This window comes from Penicillium atrosanguineum, assembly GCF_028827265.1.
Source record: "Penicillium atrosanguineum strain IBT 20685 chromosome Unknown utg000004l_segment0_segment0, whole genome shotgun sequence".
In the NCBI taxonomy this organism is placed as follows: Eukaryota; Fungi; Ascomycota; class Eurotiomycetes; order Eurotiales; family Aspergillaceae; genus Penicillium; species Penicillium atrosanguineum.
In genome coordinates, this window is record NW_026623136.1 from 320,130 (window position 1) to 337,591 (window position 17,462).

The following is a 17,462-nucleotide window of genomic DNA, read 5'->3' on the forward strand; positions in this document are numbered from 1 at the left end:
CTATCAGAATGGATATTGAGAAACATTCCGCCTTCGCACGTGATGATATTTATCCGCTACACGCCCTGGATAATAATCCCAATTGGGTGAACTGGGTTATGCGATTCAATGATGTTCTTGACGCTCAAAAACTGAATAGTTCCCTTTCCAGGTTGCTAGAGATAGGAGACTGGAGGAAATTTGGTGGACGTATACGCTGCAAGGTGGGAGATGAGCAAGTCCCAAGGCTTCTTAGAGCCTGAGTCAGCTAATGCGTAACAGGGCAAGAAAGAATGGAAAATTCACGTCCAAAACTCATCTGCCACGAAAAGAGAGAATGTGTCGTTCTCACATTTGACTTATGACATGAGACTTCAAGACCATCCAGTTGCACGGAATCTTCCAAAGGAAACGGATGGCCCATCCACTCATCCAATTCCGAGCGATTTCCGACCATTCATTGCTCGGGCCGACTTCCCCAAGTTTGAGGAAGTTAGCCAGAAAGATATCGCTCCGATATTTCTTCATGTCACTTCTTTTCGCGATGCGACCATCGCCGCTCTAGTATGGCCTCATGTATTGATGGATGTCATGGGCGGCCAAGCCCTTCTAGCTGCATGGTCCTCAGTTTTAGCCGGTCGGGAAGAAGACGTACCACCTGTTCTGGGCGCACGCGAAGACATTCTCCAACATCCAGCAATCGTAGCCGATGACGACGATGAGTTTATTCTCGGAAAAAGTCGGCTGACGGGACTTAGCCTACTCATCTTCCAGCTACGGTCATTATGGGACATGATTCGGAGTGGCTCTCGAGAACGCCGAGTTATCTTCCTTCCCAAGGCTTCGTACGAGAAACTCAAAATCCGGACACGGCAAGAAGTCGCTACAGTCGCTCCGGAAGCTGAGCCTGCTCCCTTTGTCAGCGAGAGTGACATACTCACGGCCTGGGCGACCCGGGCCATCGCATTATCCGAGCCAAATTCGCGTTCGATTGTTATTATGAGTCTTCTCAACCTTCGTTTCCGAATTCCATTGCTGCTTCAATCAAGTGGAGTCTTCATTCAGAACATGGTATTGGGGACATACGCGTTCCTTTCTTCACAGGTTGCTAAAGGTCCACTCGGGCCGATTGCACTTGGTCATCGCCAACATGTCACAGAACAGGGAACAGAACAACAAACCCGCAAGTTTTTGAAGGCTGTGATGGCAGATATCGAAGCGGGGAGGGCTCCAAGGGTTCTGTTCGGGAACTCGGATAGCGTTGCCGTGATTTTCAACAATGTCATCAAAGCGGAATTAATGAAGACTGCCAACTTTGGTCCGGCAGTCATCACCCAGGGCGAGAACACAGAAACCAGAACAAATCCTCTTGGGACAATGGTAAACTACTTTAACGAATCTCTCGACAATACTTTCGAGGGGCTCAACATTTTTGTGATGCTTGGAAAAGACCATGCAGAGAACTATTGGTTTATGGGAACACTTTTGCCTCGGGCTTGGGATGTCATTGAGGAGGAGCTGCGCAACCTTTAAAGCTAGCGGTTGCACACCCCCAATGTGTGCAGCGTCTCATGTACGGGGCATTGCTTATATGACATTCACACTTAAAACCCTATCCCTGATTTTCTATTTAGGTTTGAATCCCATCTGCTCCAGTGTCTTATGTTTCCTCCCATTTAACTGTAGCCTTGTGTGTAGCTTCATCAAAGCCTCAATATAAGACTTATCTTCTTCCGATACCCCTTCCCGGTAGATAAATCATCTAGATGCCCCTTGATAGGCGTATCGGTCGGAATATCAAGTAGTAGTGGCCCATATATATCTTCCTTGCAGATGTATTACTATTACCACCAGTATTGATAATGACATCAGATAGATCGAGTGGTCCAGTATCTATATTCTCGCCCGGCGGGTTGATGAATGCTTCATACGGAAGGACTACTTGGGTATCTGCTTGAATCACCAGCTTGATAGAAACCTCATTGGGGTGGCCTCAATTCAGAATCTTCCGTATATACCGGTGTAGCCGGGGGGTGGTTAATGAGACCTCCAGGCTGTACGTAAAGAGACGCGAAAAGCGAGCACGTAACTCTACTCAAAATCACAGATGTGGCCGTTCAAGAATGTCAAATACAAAAGCGGTCAGCCCGATCAGTGATGGAAATCTCTGGTATTATCTAGCCCTGGATCGACAGTTTATGTAGGGATAGCCATGCAAACAGCATAAACAATAAGTAATAACATTTTTCCGGCCTCCCGAAGATCTCGTTCTGTGTTAGAACGTGACGGTGGTTTCCCGATCAGTGGTAACTGACTAACTAGTTAGTTATGGGATAAGCATGCAAACAATGCAAATATATGAGGACTAACACTTTTTCCACCTCCGACGGGGGATATATGGCGACAACGGACTGTGGCTATGCTGAAGCCAACGATATCCTTCAACTTTGACTGTAAACAGTCATCAAGCTGAAAATGAAAATCAGAAATAATTGACGCAGTCCAAGACTGACGCTGGAACCGATGTCATCCGAAAGTAGCTCCTCCGGGCACACGCCTCTTGACAATCCTCTTGCCGAAGCGGGCTTGACGGGCCGCCACCTTCAGAATGTATTCCGAATAGCCGTGCATGGAAAAACGCATGAGCATGTATTCCATGCAAGGCGAGCACATCGAAAATCTCGAGCTGGTTGTCTTACATGCAAGAAAAGAAGAATCAAGGTATGAATGATGATACCTGATTTCGTTTGGAGCAAGACTGACGTCTAGGACAGTGCGATGAACAAAAACCGCATTGCCAAAGATGTCAGAAAAAGGGGATCCAATGTGACTATTCCACAGAGTCGAATAGTTCCCTTGATGGGAACGCTAAGAAGAGTGTTGAGATAATATCGACCCCGAGCGACCCGAGCACCATTTGTTTCTCCTTTTCACTTGATAACGTCATGGAAAATGTCGAGGGGACTTTGAGCCTTGACCCTAAATGGTCGTCTTATGCTTTAACAGCACCGGGGTCCACACATTCAATGAGTGGTATTGCATTCCACCATTTTGTGAAATGTTCAACTGAGACAATCGCCCAACCCGCCATTAGAGACGTAATGAGAACGGACATGATAAGAGTGTCATTCGCTGTAAATTCTCCAATGACCACCTTTGAAGTATTAAGTTTCTGACAATTTCAATGCAGACACCATACCTGATGTACACTATTCTTGGTGTAGCCATGCTTCATATGAACCGAGTCTCACCAAACAAAGAGCGATCAATTGCCGAGTCCTTTTTCTGGCAGCGCGCCATAGAACTCTATCAAGCGGAACTGTCTTCAAAAATTCATCAAGCTAACGTGGATGCCATTTTATCATCATGCATGTTGATGGGAGCTATGACAATTTGCCCTGAGCATTTTGACCCCACAGAATCATGGGTACTCACCAACCGACCCGAGGCCATGAACTGGCTCGCTTTACAAAGTGGCATTCAATGCATTCTAAACCTCGCCGGGCCATTCATACCCGGCAGTATCTGGGCAAATGCATTCGCATACTTGAACAAAGAAGAGCGCCAAATTTTCGAAGGCATTGAACAAGGACGAGAAGGCCTCGATTCTGATCTGGCAGATCTCTGTGGCATTGACGAGTTTACTACAGATAAGACAAATATTTATTACAGTCCTCTTCGGATCCTGACCCCACTTTTCGAATTGGAAAAAACGGTACCAAATGCTGGACACTGCGCCTCATTCATGGGTCGGTTAGATTGTGACTTCCTTTCGCTTCTACGACAAAGAGACTCGCCAGCTCTAGTCATACTGGCGCAGTGGATGGGGCTTATGTGCTCCTTAGCAGAATTACAGCCCTGGATCGAAGGGAGGATTCGAGGCGAGTGTATAGCCATATGCATGTTTTTGGAGCACAGCCCCGATCCAAGGATATTACAACTTTTGAAATTTCCCGCGAAGGAGTGTGGATACCAGCTGAAAACTGAAAACTATTTGGTATTCTAGATTCAAGTTGGTGATATTGTTCACGTAATTGTTTTTGGATTAAATGGGTTTAAATCCAAGTTTTCTTTTATCATTCCGTATACCATTGTGCCAGAGGCCTCGGAAAAATTCTTAATCTGTCAATTTTGCGCGCTGGAAAGTGAGTCCGTAGTCGTAGAAAACAGCACACTTGTCCGAATCTTCAAAGTTGGCAATATGAGACGGCGGGATGCCAAGTAGGGTCAAATTCCGATCTTCCGGGTGATACTGCTCAATTGAATAGCCCTTGAGCTTTTCTCCATGCGAAGGGTTTATGTGCTTCCCGCCCGCAAAAATAGCATGAGTCGTCGCATAAGCGGGCCCACGAACTTTCAGGAAGGAAAGGTCGGGATTCGGATTTCGGGTGCGGAAAAAGGCGCCGAATATATCGTGTAAGAGTTGCGAGTGTCGGATATCCTGATCATCGTAGTAAGGATCGACGTTTTTGGTCTTGGAATTCAACGTGCCCCATGCGAGCAACACGTCCGAAGTGTGACACGACGCGTTGTAGTCATTGTTGGGAGAACAAATTGCTGGAACACCCACGTTGGTCTGGATATGTCCGTTGGTAATTTCCACCTCATAAAGGGCAGGAAAGGCGGAGCGCGTTTTATTGAGAAGATATCCTTGGGCACAGGTCCACTCGCTGGCTGTAAGCGCATCAGAAGCAGCGTTACGGACGCCATCTGGGTCTGAGCTATTGACTTCAAATGCATTGGAAGAAATCATCTTGGGGGCTAGTTCAGCGCCAAATGCTACTTGGAGCAAGGCATCCAGTGCAAGTTGTGTGGATCCAAAATTTGAGATTTCCCCATCGGTATACAGGGCGGCTTCGTCGTGCACGTTGGTGAACATCGTTGGAACGTGAATGGGGAGCCTGTTATTGGCCAGAAGCTCATAGAATTGATCGTCAATCACGCCAGATCCTGAATCGTCAACCATCGGCATGAATGGTTCGGTTCCCGAAAGCATCTTCGTGTTGTGATAGTAGTGATCCGCGATACTTGCGGTAATGCTGGTAGTAGCATTTTCAAAGGCAGTGGAGTTGTCGAGATACTTCGTAGCGGGAACAGCCCGAAGACAATTGAGAAAAGCTTGCTCCGAGCTCGTATAATCGCATCCAACCGCTTTGCCAACTTCCGGTGCTATGTGTTTCGAGTATAGCTTGCGTGGGAACCAGGGCAGGTCGAGTGGCGCAGACTGAACGAGCGCGCTGGAGAAAAGACCCTTTGCAGCAGAAGATGATAGCAAAGCCACTGTACTCTGCCCACCAGCAGACTGTCCGAAGAGTGTAACATGAGATGGATCTCCGCCAAAATCCGCAATGTGTTTTTGGACCCACTTCAAGGCCATAATCTGGTCACGAGTCCCATAGCTTCCAGTAGTTAGGTCTCCAGTAGAAAGATATCCAAGCGCACCGACGCGGTAATTGAGGGTGACGATGACCACATCGCTACGACTCGCGAAATTACCCCCGTCATAGTCAATCATGGCTGCAGTCCCCTTCGTAAATGCGCCACCATACAGGTAAACCGCGACCGGACGAAGTCCGGTCTTTTGATCCCTTGGGGAAGGCAAGACAGGTGTATATACGTTGAGATAAAGGCAATTCTCGGAGATATCCCCATTATCTAGCGTGCCGAAGCTAGACAGTGATTGGATGCAAGATTCCTTCATCGTAGTCGCATCGATGACCGCTGGACCCGAGTAAGCTTGTGGAGGTGCGAAGCGTAGATGACCGATCGGCGGGTTTGCGAATGGGATTCCGAGGAATCGAAAAGAGCGGGCATCGCGATATCCAGTCATACTGTAGCCTTGTGACTTAATGGAGAGCTTGGTCGACTCTCTCGGGCACCTATCAAGATCTGTGGATGGAGGAGGTGCTGAGGAACATAACGAGGGGAGTTCGACATCGCATGGAATATGCAGTAGCTTTTTGTGTGAAATTGAAAGAGCGTGACACTGCTTGCCGTGGACTGGCTCGGTAGATACCCAAATGAAAGCATCGGCACGTAATTTCTTAGAGAAAACCAAGTAGTCCAGCTCATAGAGGAGCTGTGTCTGCGTACGAGACGATGTAGAGGACCATAGATGAAGTTCCTCTCCAATTGCAGCACACCGTGCTGCGGCGTCCTTGTGGCTCAACTCGCCATACACGAGAACGGCTGACGTTCCATTGTTCTGGGGGCCCAGGTTGTTATAATGCAACACCTGCAAACTGCCCAGGGAGTTGATACATGGCGCACCACGTGTCTTCGTAGATGGGGATGCAAGGGCAGAGCCAGCTAAGAGAAGCACTTCTGCCCAGTGAAATCGCATTTTAAAAGGTGCGGAGGAGATGGATGGCAGACAAGCCTTGAAGAGAATACCGGTTTTGTAGTCGCTTAAATGTCTTCGTATTGCTTGTCATTAATGGCTGACCATCGCTAAGGGGAGAATAGCCAATTGACGGACCAGAATCACTGGAGATGTTCCCTGATTTGGACATAGCTGTTAATCAATTAGAGCGGGGGAAGCGCTGCGACCCTCTTGGGAGTCCGAGTGGCAGCTAATACGTTCCGAAGTCCGTCCCTTGGCGTTTGGCGTTCGAACGATGTAATCAACGGGGGCATTTTGCCGATCAGGGAGGGTAAATCTCTCATAATGTGGGGTAAACACCGAGGCTGTTGGCGTGTGGACCCGCTCTCAAGGTCTGCCTCGTTTGGTTTGTCTTCGAGACGACTTCTTCGTAGGCCCCTTGCCCGGTCCGGTCAAGCTCGGCCACTGACAACGTTAAGTTCTGGAACAGTTCTAGAATGTTTTTGACCAAGTAAGTTTGGCCCAGGGGTAGTTGCGGAAATGCGGGGGCAGGTAGTTACCTGGAAGACCAAGGCTCCAAGGCTTCAAAGTTCGAGTTGTGAGCCTTAGGCTTGAAGCAAGATCAGAGCTTTCAGTATTCACAATTTAATACGAACATAACCTGGACCGGTTCATGATAGTTGTTTTGGTAGCAGAATCCTTCAGATATGTTGGATTAGCTACTTGGGTAATATGGGCTTATAGACGTGATTTTATACGTCCATCCTCTGTCTCCGTGTAATTAATTTTGAAGCTGAAAGCAGGATCATAATGCATGGCCCAGTAACCATCCCAAATCTTCTTTGTGGTATCCCCAATACCACCTCCATTCACAGGTTTCCCGTCAAGACTCGTAATCGGCATGATGCCGCCCGCGGTGGTACACATGAAGATCTCATCCGCACAATAGGCCCTTTCAACAGGCACAAGCTCAACGCGTACCTCGAAACCATTGTCTTTGGCAACATCTATAACGCTCTTCCGCGTAACTCCCTCCAAGACCCCACGCGCGGGTGTATAGAGAACACCACCTTTCACAACCACAATATTGAAGCCCGCCCCTTCAGTCAGATTCGTGTCACCATCGGTCAGGAACGGATAAGTAGCTCCACGATCAGCAGCTTCAAGAAGACCTCTCGTGAAATCACCCCACTGAAGATTTTTAACAGTCGGATCCATCGAACCAGGAGGAACACGCCGAACAGTGCGCGCAATGATCGCACTTCCACCGACTCGCTGAATATCAGGCTCCATAACCCAAATATATGGCTGAACGAACATGTAGAGCGAATTGATCAAATCCTTTGGATCATTCCCGCGAACACCCTTCATGCCGCGTGTCACGATAATTTCAACATAAGCATCTCGAATTTCGCTCTTCGCGACCATTTCCTCGAGGATCCGCTTCACTTCTTGTCGCGAGAGAGGCATGCTAAGTCGCAGCTTCTTGCAACTCGCATCGAATCGGGTGAGATGGTCGTCTAGACGAAAGAAGCGGCCATCCCAGACGGCGGGGACGTCGTAGGTCAGGTCGCTGCGGAGGAAACCCTGGTCCATCATGGGGATTCGAGCTTCTTTGAGTGGGGTGAGCTTTCCTGCTACCCATGCGATGCCATTTGTGAAGGGATTGGTGTTCTGGGCAAGGATTGCTTTTCGGGCTTCATAGCCTGCGAATACTTTTTCCATCGTCGCCATCGTGAGGTACTTGAAGCCGGATTGTTTGCACGGTAGATGATAAAGCTTATCTGATCTCTCTTCGTAGAGCACAAGGGCAGTGTCACAGTAATCCAATTCTCACGATTCAGAAGTTCGAGCAGATGCGGGGTTGATGTTCTTATGATAAGGATGTAAATACACCAACGAATCGGGAGAGCCATAGGTTGCATGGCGAATGGAACAACCCATTCGTGGTGGGTAAGCAAGTGCGATGTGCGCATTGGTGTCATACAATGCCCTTTGCGGCGGGGAATAGAATTGTCACAATATAGGATAAAGGCTATGTAGAATCTGGGTAAAAGCGAGCGCTTCCTAAGGTACAAAGCAACAAACGCCGGTGAAGCCAATTGATTTAATTACAGCCTAGGTGTTAGCACCCCATCCCATCGTCAGTCTGTAATCCTGCGAGGCCTCCGAGACGCCTCTGACCAGGCCGACCACACTATCCATGAGTCCGCCTTGGCCACTGTGGACGCGTTCGCGGCGCTGTCGCTCAGCCTCCGATTCACAGCTCTGGATACGCAAAATCTGCTCATTACTCATGCCTCGCAATCGATCAGCATCGTTCCTGGTCAGCAAAGCACCTTCTCCCTGTCGTCGAGTCCACGCAGCTTGTTTGACGGCCGTAGCCCAGAATTCACCAAGCTGTGTCTCGTCACGATTCTGGGCGTAGCACTTGAGCAAACCCGTCTCAGGGCCAGGGTCAAGCGAGGCGTTCCACTGAGACCGGGCGACCTCGTATCGTTTCTCCATCAGCTTGATGATAGGCCAGGTGATAATCCAGAGCTGGAGGATAACGCAGATCCACCAGACAAAACTGTTAGTCCGTAGCTGGTTGATCCAATGTGGTGAGTAGATTGTGACGGAACTGTATCCCTTTTTAAACCAGAAGTTTGTCGACCCGCGGTAGTTTAGTTCGCGGATGTGCGAGGCAAGAACATTGCGCATTGGCTTGTAGTCGAAGCCTTGTAGTTCTCGGGTCATAGTGAATCTTTTCCCCAAATAATTAGCAAGGTCATCGCGAAAAGGAATCACAGAAAAACATACGATTTGACGGGTGCAGGGTCACTGCAGAACCTCTCACACCACATCTTGAGATGTTCCTCTTGTTCCGAAAGAACCGCACCGCCCTCCTCGACGCCGTCCATGACATCTGCTTCCGACTCCAGCAACGCGGCATCGCTATCGTCGAGCGAAACACTCTTAGCATGTGATTTGCGAGGCTTATACTGACGTGATTGAACAATTCCACCCCGGAACGTCTTCTGCTCATCCCCATCCTGAACAACCTCAGTCTGCATCCAGTTCACATCGAGTGGTCCCTCCCAACCCCGCAACATAGTCTCCGCAAGATCAAGATGGAAGCGGAAGTCCGTCACGTTATTGGTAGTCTTCTTCTTGCCATCATTACCCGACTCAGTATGTGTTCCCTGGATTCCAAGCAGCGGGCGCAAGGGTAGCTTCATCTGCCTGCGGATAACGCGGAAGAGCTCATCGCTGTTCTGTGACAGCGAGGGCGCATAGGAGACGATGCGAGCGTCAGCTACCGTGAAGCTTTTCGCGCCGGGGATGTTATAGGCTGAGTCGCTGAGTCTTAGGGGTTGGAATGTGGGCTGCGGAGCGGGAGCGGTTGAGAATTCCGGCTCGTCGGTGTAGGGGGGCGGTAGGTCATCGTTATCGATGGTGTGGAGTGAGACTGACGAGGACGCCGAGGGTTCGTCGGGGAGGCGACCCATTGTTTGCTATGATGATCAAGAAGATAAAGACACAGATGAAAGAGAGAAGAAAACAAAACACGAGGCTGTCAGCAAACACATGGCCGCCAAGGCTTTTTTGTCTCAGGCAGCAGAGCCGCATGGATTACATCCACATGTTTTTACACAATTCTCAACACACCTCTTGGAAAGATTCCGTTTGTACTTCAAAGGTTCGCTTTTGCAATACTACTATTTGATTCTCAAAGCTTCTGGGGTTTTGGAACCGATTTGTTTGCCCCGGTCGCGCTAGGCCGGCCGTTGAGGTATATTTTGGGTCCCGAAATTTAGAAACATTGAGCTAGGACTGAAATCATATGGGAGATTTTGGTACAACGTATCTGAGCCAACATTCGAAGTGAGTATATTCGATTCGCTCGTCGCAATTTGACATCCCTATTGCAAAATTACAACATGCTTACCACCAGACACACTAATCTCCGAAAGCCCAGTGACAGGGTCTCTATTTATCGGATACGCTTGTCCATCAACAAGAACTTTCGCCGAGTTGGAAACCTCAAGTTGCATCAGCCCCTGAGTGGACGCCGGAGTATCAAATTGAAGAATGAAACCAGTGTTTTGGATCTCCCAACTCGCCGAGAATCTCCCCAGCGGCGTCGTGAACCCACCTTGTGCAGAACTCAGATCACCCTTCTGCGGGGCCAGAGTCCAATTCGCACCACCCGGGGCAGTAGGCTGAAGCCCAACCACATACGAGACCAACCCGTCAACAGGTCCAGTACTCCACCCGTGCGCATGTGAAATATACGAGCCCGATTTGTCGTACCCTTCGTTAGCAGTATACAGGAACGAGCCATCTACATTGTACCCTTCGATCATTGAACTGCCAGTTCCCATTAAATTGTTGATGTACCAGCCCCAACTGAGACGGATGAGATCAAGAGCACGTTTTGTATTTCGAATCTTGAAGTTTCCTTTCACTTCATAGCTCTCGACGTATGGTGAGATGGTACCCGGCATCTCTGGTGTCTCGGCGCCGATGGGGCCCCAGTTGGTAGTGAGGTAGTCGCTGACGTTTGACGAGGTGGAACTATTCGCACCGCCATATAAGAGGGCAATACTGTTGCCGTCCTCGGGGAACATAATGTCGGTAGGATTGTTTTTAAATGCGCTGCTTGAGATTAGTTCGAGTTCGGCGATAGAGTTGGAGCACCTACCCAACTGATGGGTCCCAGTTGTAGCTTGGAGAGTTGACCGCACTTTTCAGTCTCGACGCCGTAGTCTCCCATTCCTTCGCTAGATCTGACTGATTGGCCCAAATCGCCAGGACTGCGCCAGTCTGCAGGGCTCCGTACATGAGCATGTTTCCGACGATGTTGTAACCGGATGCATCTGCAGATCGACCCCAGCCAGAAGAACCCGTGACATTGAGCAGGCCGGTGCTATCAATTCGGGAGATGATGAAGGTCATTGCTTGCGTATAGTTCTGCCAGATTGACTGGAGGAACTCCATATCATTACTGTACAATATGTAATCATGTGTCGCGATCATCGTTGCCAGATGATAGCTATCCGAGCCAAAGAAGTTGATCGGCGGTCCAACTTCTGGAAGCTCTCCGGTAGTCGGATCCTAGTAATCATTAGAAAGGCCCACTGACATAGGAAACTTATATTTACCTGGTTAATATAGAGAATGTTCAGAGAAGTCTTACTACTCTCAAAGTCCCCAAGGCCAACAAGAGAAGCAGGGACAGAGATTCCCAAATCACCCGCCCAAACAGCCCGGTCGCGCTTTGCCCCATCCACCAGAACACTATATCCAAGTCCCAGGTCTGCATCATTTTCCCATCCCTGAGTAGGTGCTGGCCACGTTCGACCAGAAGTAGGCGGGATATTATTCGCTTGAAGCGTATAGACACAGGCATACCAAATGCGATTCAGCAGCTCATCACTGGAATGGAAATAACCACCATACGCCCTGAGATTAGGCCACGAAGGCTGAAAGGTGATCTCCACATCAACGGTATCAACGGTAACGTTGAAATCGGTTGAGTTGGTGAGAGTGAAAACACTCAGATACCTGAACCCTCCGCGCATTTTGTCCAGAGGCATGGAGTAAGTTTTTGAGCCATCGGATGAGATATCAATGAGAAGTGCACCATCTGGAGTCGAACCGCCGTTTGATTCGTCTGAATTGAAACCAGTGAAGTTCTTGGCCTCCGTGAATGCGAGGCCGAGAGTCCCCGCTCCGTTGGTTGTGTAGTTGATGTTGACTATTCCACCGACTTCTTGTCCAAAGTCAAATATCACGAGGGAGCCATTTCCTGCAAGTTTTGAAAGACTCGGGTACCGAGTCTGGAAGCTGGTATCGGAATTGAGGATTGATTTCGGTGAGACGAGGCGAGATGATGGCGAGTGCATGTAATTTTCCCACGGACCAGGGAAGGAAGCTTCCAATGGTCCATTGCAGGGTGAGTTTCCCCAGCAGGCACTGGCCAGGGGGTTGAGAATGAGAAAGCAAATCAAGGCGAGGATACCTCTCGTAGAAGTGAAAAGTACTGCCATTTTTCTCAATGTTTACATGAGACAATGGTTACCCAAGTGGCCTCCCACAAATATAAGGGTTGTGTTAGGACCGTAAAGACAATGCAACGGGCAGGAAAAGCTGGAAGTCTTACTTTTCTCGGTGATGAAAACCCCGAGGTGACCAAATTCCCCGCAAATTGCCCGAATTGATTGCAACATGACGATCAATGCGGGGAGACTAGGGGTCCAAGACACGGGGCTCGGAACCAGATGCGGAGGTAGTATTCAAACAAATCATTATGACGGAGGAACACGGAAATGCAATATTGAACGGACGTTAATATGCCGATATCCAGGGAGTATGGCTCGGTTTTGGAAGTATAGGATAGAGTTTCGGTGTAACCAGGAACGACGAACTGGAAGGCTACCCGGAGGTTATCTTTGAAAAGAATAATGGTTTCGATGGAAATAAAAGTATGCATTTGCTGAGTTACGGAATAGCTAGAATCTAGAGCCTCTCAATTACATTGATTTTGACATTGCCATTTCCAACCACTGTCGCAGACATCGTAGGCTTCTCACCCTTAGATGTAGTATTCCACTCCGCCTCAATATAACCACCAGTAGACAAAGGCACCCTGCCCCTGGCCCACCCAAGACCAAGGCCCTCGGCAATGTCCCAAGCCGGGGCGAACACCCATTCATAGCTCTTGACCTGGGCATTCCACTCCGTCCTTACACCAAGGATATAATTACTAAAGATGTAGGTCGGTGCACCTCCCCAAGGATGGCTCAAACTGGTGAAGATTCCAATACCTGGGCTACCATCTTGGTAGAGATACTCCCAGCTCGCGCCAGTGAAGTACTCATTTTGGGTAACCATTTTAGGCCAGAAGACTTCAGATAGGTTTTGAATGGCTGGGATTACAACATCCACGGAGACGTTGTACTTTGTGTACGCGAGAAAGAGGGATTCGAGGAGGAAACCTTGAGTATTTGGGGATAACTGAGTACTGGCGGAGTTGGAAGCGGCGGAACTGTCCTTGTAGCCTATGGCCAGAAAAACGTCGGAGAGTCGGGCGATGCTGCTAGTGACACGGTCGGAAGATGCGATTCCAGCACGGATAGTGAACGCAGTAGCCATTATTGCGGTGTCGTCTGGCTGTGCCAGCGATAGGCTGTATGCGCCTATGTTTTCGTTCCAGAGGGAATCATTGATAGCGGTGGTAATGTTGGTGGACAATTGGCTCCAGGTTGATGCGGTATCCGAGTCCCCGAGAGCGGTTGCAACCTCAAATAGCTGGTTCAGAGCGACGACAAAGAGAGCAGTCGGTGCAGTGGCATTCTGACTGCCTTGCGCAGAGAACCACGAGGCATCGGCACTGGCCATGAGACCGGACCCCTGATCATAGTATCGATCAACCAATGTCTGGACCAATAGCTTGAGACCATCCCAATTTTTGCTGAGAGTGTCCTTATCGCCGGTCAAAGCAAAATAGTCACTCAAGACTAGAAGAAAGAAGAATTGGTAGTCTGTCTCACCAAATTCCGAAGGATAGTACACTTCGCGATAGTCTGCACCTGCTCCCATGTATGCCTGGATCGGGACCAGACCGTGCGCAGGGCCAGGTGGGTACTGCCAATCGAACTCGAACTCAATCATACTCTTGATGTAGTCATACCGGCCGCTGCTTGCCGCGATCATGCGGCCAGTGTGAGCGAAGTCGCCGATCCAGACTTCCCGGTCGCGTTTCGCTCCATCAAGACAGACGGCGTACTCGTTGCTGGCGACAGCATATTCCTGGAGAATGTCGGTGGATGTGAAAGGTTGCTGGTAAATGACAGTGCCGTTTTGTGCGGTGACTTTGACATCTTTGTACCATGCCTGCTGGTTCAGATAGGGACCGAATCCAAAGTTGCCTTCGGTCAAGCTGCCAGAGCCCCAAGCGCCGTTGATATAGCTTTCAAAGTTTGAGTTGCCGACGAAAGCAATATCCTGACCGTTGACAGAGATAGCATATCCAGTTGCGTTGATCACAGTCTTGATGGAGTACCATTCGTTTTCTTTAATGACGGTCGAAACGGGATACGTTTCGGATGGTGCAGATGGCAGAATCGCCTGGTCGATCAGAGTGAAGCCATACCCGGCAATCAAACTGTTCTGAGCAAGTGATGTAATGTTACTACTTTCCAGCCCCTCCTTATTGGATGTCAATACGAAGTAAGCTCCATAACCACCATTGGCACCACCAGCAACGCGCCAACCCGTACCGCCAGCAGTAATCTTTGTGCTGAACTCCAGGGTGTAGTTAGCAAAACTGCTCGCAAGCGCGGATACGGCCGGATATTGCCCTCTGATAAGAGCGCCTTCATCGGAGATCTCCCAGGTTGAAGGCTGTGAGCCTGCATCAACACAGGCTGCTTCGACTGCGCGGGCGCCCAGGCTCCACACTTGCTCATACATATCGTTGGAGGTAGAGAAACTACCTGGGAGTGTTGCCGGGTCGGAAATGGTGACAGAGGGTTTGATGCCGATATTGCGAATGGTGATGGGAGTGTTTCCAATGAGAGTGATGGATTGCCAACGAAGGCCCCCTTGAAGGAAGAAGGATTGGGTCGTTCCTGAATCCGTGATGTTGAAGGTTTCAGTACGGAAAGAGTTCATGAGACCGTTGCAGTATAGCCTGGTTCTGTGTTAGAGCCGAAAGGAGAGTATTAAGTCCAGTACCCAACTTACCAAGGTCCATCCCCTTGCGGAAGTTCCAGGCCGTCAAATGGCTCAGAATACTTGAGTTGAATCTGCACTGGAGAGCTCGGGCTTTCAAGTTCGACCCAGGGCCAACCCCCAACCTCGGTGGTATAATCGAGAGTCAAGACGGAGTTATGTTCATCCAATGTAACTGAGCTTCTATCGTAGGATTGCAGCCCGTCAATAGTTGGTTCGGCGCCGAGATGGTAGTACTTTGGGAAGTAAGCGTCAACGGCATATGCCACGGTCGAACATAACGATACAACTGCTCCAATTCGAAGCATGAATTGTTGAGAAGCCATCCTAACGAAGTCTTCTCAAAGGTAGGATACGGTATGAATTGAGTCTCGGGAAAAACGAGGGCAGTCAGGGTCTTCTCCGCATTTGTAGATCGCAATTCAATATGCATCAGAACCGGTCATTGGGAATCATCCTCATGGGTCCCCCTAGGCTTCGGTATGGTATATCCCGAGACATTACAATGTTGTATCCGGGTACCATTCCTAAAGTTAATTTGCAGAATAGTGAATGGCACGGGCCCCGAGCAGATGCTTGTCGGCAGTTTCCGCCCACTTGATGCCTCAGGCGTAAACTTCCGGCTACGGATTGATCATCTCGCTTCGTAAATCTCAAAAATGACGTATTCGATTGGAAAGTATTCTCTGGTAAACTCTATCAAAGGATGGTTCTTGAGGTCCCAGGTAACTCCCGTTAACTTCGGAAAGGATTTGATGGCTTGTGTTTTACGAGAGTACCATGACACTAAATCTCCATAGCATGACCTTGTGATCCTTCGTAGGTCCTCAGATCAACATATTTCAAAAAAGTCCCATAGGTTGCTCCATATTGAATCACGGATTTTGGCCTCTGGAGTATCCGAATCCGCCAACATATTTGACCCAAGAGAAATTGTATAATGACGGCGGTACTCGGAAGCCTCTCGGAGGCTGGATTTCCTGAGTACTTTTCGTTGAAGACTCAGTAGGGGAAGGTCTATAATCTCAAATTAGCGCTCCTATGACCAAATGAAATTTCCAATGAACATACGACTTGTTCCTGCTCGGTGAGCTGTATCTTCGCGAAAACGTGTGAACAAAACCCCCATAATATGTTGTCGTATTGGAATGAGATTCTGAATCCAGTGGCCGATCATCACCCAGGCTGAAACTTCTTATGAATGGGATCAAGGCATCGTGTGTGAGAATTTCATAGGCATGATCAAGGGCAGAGTCTAGTTGATCTGGATGGGGTGGTAGGATGGTCACATCCAAAATTCCAAGGAGCGATTCACGGATATAACCTGGCAGGTTAATTTCGCTGGGAGACCCGGGCAAAATATAGGTGCCCATGAGGGACGTCCATTGCTTTCCAACAATAATAGGGTCTTGAATGACGATGCTATTGTCCGGAGAAGACCAGTGCGTGCCGTAGACACCTGGGTACGCTTTCGCTTCCGAGATGAAGTTCAACGTCTCTTCACAGTGGTTCTGATGTAGGAAATCCAGGAAAGCATTAAATGTGTACGGCTTTGGTGACTCGCCCGAGAGAATGCTTTCCAAAGTCGTACGCGACGGAGAGGGCATATCGTTTGAAATGGAGGTGCGAAGTTGTGAGGTGTTGGGTGAGATTTCAACAGCCATCATTCTCAGAAGACTTCTTAGAAGAATCCTCGAAAGGTAGAGTGGGTGATGGGTTGGAAGTTTTAATTCCTTTAATGAAATGTGATTGTAAATCTACTTCGCGCTCGGCTCACATGACCAGTTTGTTGGAATAGTCTTAAAAGGTCTAGATCCACGAAACAAACCAAGCCGCGGCTCCAGGGAAGCCGGCATCTCAAACCACCGTTCAAGAACACCACATTGCCCAATTCAGAAGGGGTTCGTGTTCTGTGGGGAAGGTGACAGGTTATGTGACGAAGTGTTCGGCTGTCCAGACATGGCTATGAAAAAAGGTCACAAGGCTAGATCCAGCCACAAACCAGAAGATAGGAGGGAATAAGATCCATAGGGCTGCCTTGTGGGTGTACCAAGGGAGTTTATACTCTAGGTGAAATGACAATCCGCACAATCCATCGCGTAAATCGGCTAAACAGGTCTGTGGGGCGGTCACGCGGCTGGGGGGCGATTCTTATCTGGCTAAAATCGGGAGATCGCCCCGTTAGTGTCGCGGCATTCTAGGCTAAAAAGGTGAACACGAGATAACAATGTCCCAGTGAAATGGCACCAATGATATCAGACTTGCAATTCAGTGAGCACGTTGGACCCCCCGATGCTGGGGCTCCGAGGTTTCCGAAGGAATCACTGGGCTGGAGAACAGTTAGATTTGTTGCTATGCAGCATTTTGTTATTTGTCTTTCGATTCGTATTCACCTCAGGTAATTAATGCCTCTAAAAATCTCGCTGTCAATTGATGCAGT

The 17,462-nt window shown here is 49.0% G+C and overlaps 8 protein-coding genes across 8 annotated transcripts; 2 read left to right on the top strand and 6 right to left on the bottom strand.

The window, feature by feature from the left end:
- Positions 1-8: 8 nt before the first annotated feature.
- On the top strand, positions 9-1,512 carry N7443_005427 (Molybdopterin synthase sulfur carrier subunit; the record flags this gene model as incomplete). The annotated part of the gene is made up of 2 exons (XM_056885483.1): positions 9-203; positions 262-1,512. 2 exons carry the CDS (start codon positions 9-11, stop codon positions 1,510-1,512), a joined length of 1,446 nt encoding a protein of 481 aa, XP_056740931.1.
- A 990-nt stretch (positions 1,513-2,502) lies between these two features.
- On the top strand, positions 2,503-3,985 carry N7443_005428 (Zn(II)2Cys6 transcription factor domain-containing protein; the record flags this gene model as incomplete). Its single annotated transcript, XM_056885484.1, has 3 exons — positions 2,503-2,700; positions 2,754-3,113; positions 3,170-3,985. 3 exons carry the CDS (start codon positions 2,503-2,505, stop codon positions 3,983-3,985), a joined length of 1,374 nt encoding a protein of 457 aa, XP_056740932.1.
- Positions 3,986-4,096: 111 nt separating this feature from the next.
- N7443_005429 (putative cholinesterase) lies at positions 4,097-6,322 on the bottom strand (the record flags this gene model as incomplete). The annotated part of the gene is made up of 1 exon (XM_056885485.1): positions 4,097-6,322. The coding sequence occupies one exon, from the start codon at positions 6,320-6,322 to the stop codon at positions 4,097-4,099; it is 2,226 nt and encodes a 741-aa protein (XP_056740933.1).
- A 717-nt stretch (positions 6,323-7,039) lies between these two features.
- Positions 7,040-8,035, bottom strand: N7443_005430 (aminotransferase class IV; the record flags this gene model as incomplete). Its single annotated transcript, XM_056885486.1, has 1 exon — positions 7,040-8,035. The coding sequence occupies one exon, from the start codon at positions 8,033-8,035 to the stop codon at positions 7,040-7,042; it is 996 nt and encodes a 331-aa protein (XP_056740934.1).
- Positions 8,036-8,419: 384 nt separating this feature from the next.
- On the bottom strand, positions 8,420-9,792 carry N7443_005431 (uncharacterized protein; the record flags this gene model as incomplete). The annotated part of the gene is made up of 2 exons (XM_056885487.1): positions 8,420-9,047; positions 9,104-9,792. The coding sequence occupies 2 exons, from the start codon at positions 9,790-9,792 to the stop codon at positions 8,420-8,422; spliced, it is 1,317 nt and encodes a 438-aa protein (XP_056740935.1).
- A 414-nt stretch (positions 9,793-10,206) lies between these two features.
- Positions 10,207-12,336, bottom strand: N7443_005432 (uncharacterized protein; the record flags this gene model as incomplete). The annotated part of the gene is made up of 3 exons (XM_056885488.1): positions 10,207-10,942; positions 10,989-11,401; positions 11,449-12,336. The coding sequence occupies 3 exons, from the start codon at positions 12,334-12,336 to the stop codon at positions 10,207-10,209; spliced, it is 2,037 nt and encodes a 678-aa protein (XP_056740936.1).
- Positions 12,337-12,805: 469 nt separating this feature from the next.
- On the bottom strand, positions 12,806-15,348 carry N7443_005433 (uncharacterized protein; the record flags this gene model as incomplete). Its single annotated transcript, XM_056885489.1, has 2 exons — positions 12,806-14,981; positions 15,035-15,348. The coding sequence occupies 2 exons, from the start codon at positions 15,346-15,348 to the stop codon at positions 12,806-12,808; spliced, it is 2,490 nt and encodes an 829-aa protein (XP_056740937.1).
- A 549-nt stretch (positions 15,349-15,897) lies between these two features.
- On the bottom strand, positions 15,898-16,689 carry N7443_005434 (regulator of G-protein signaling domain-containing protein; the record flags this gene model as incomplete). The annotated part of the gene is made up of 2 exons (XM_056885490.1): positions 15,898-16,039; positions 16,094-16,689. 2 exons carry the CDS (start codon positions 16,687-16,689, stop codon positions 15,898-15,900), a joined length of 738 nt encoding a protein of 245 aa, XP_056740938.1.
- Positions 16,690-17,462: the final 773 nt, after the last annotated feature.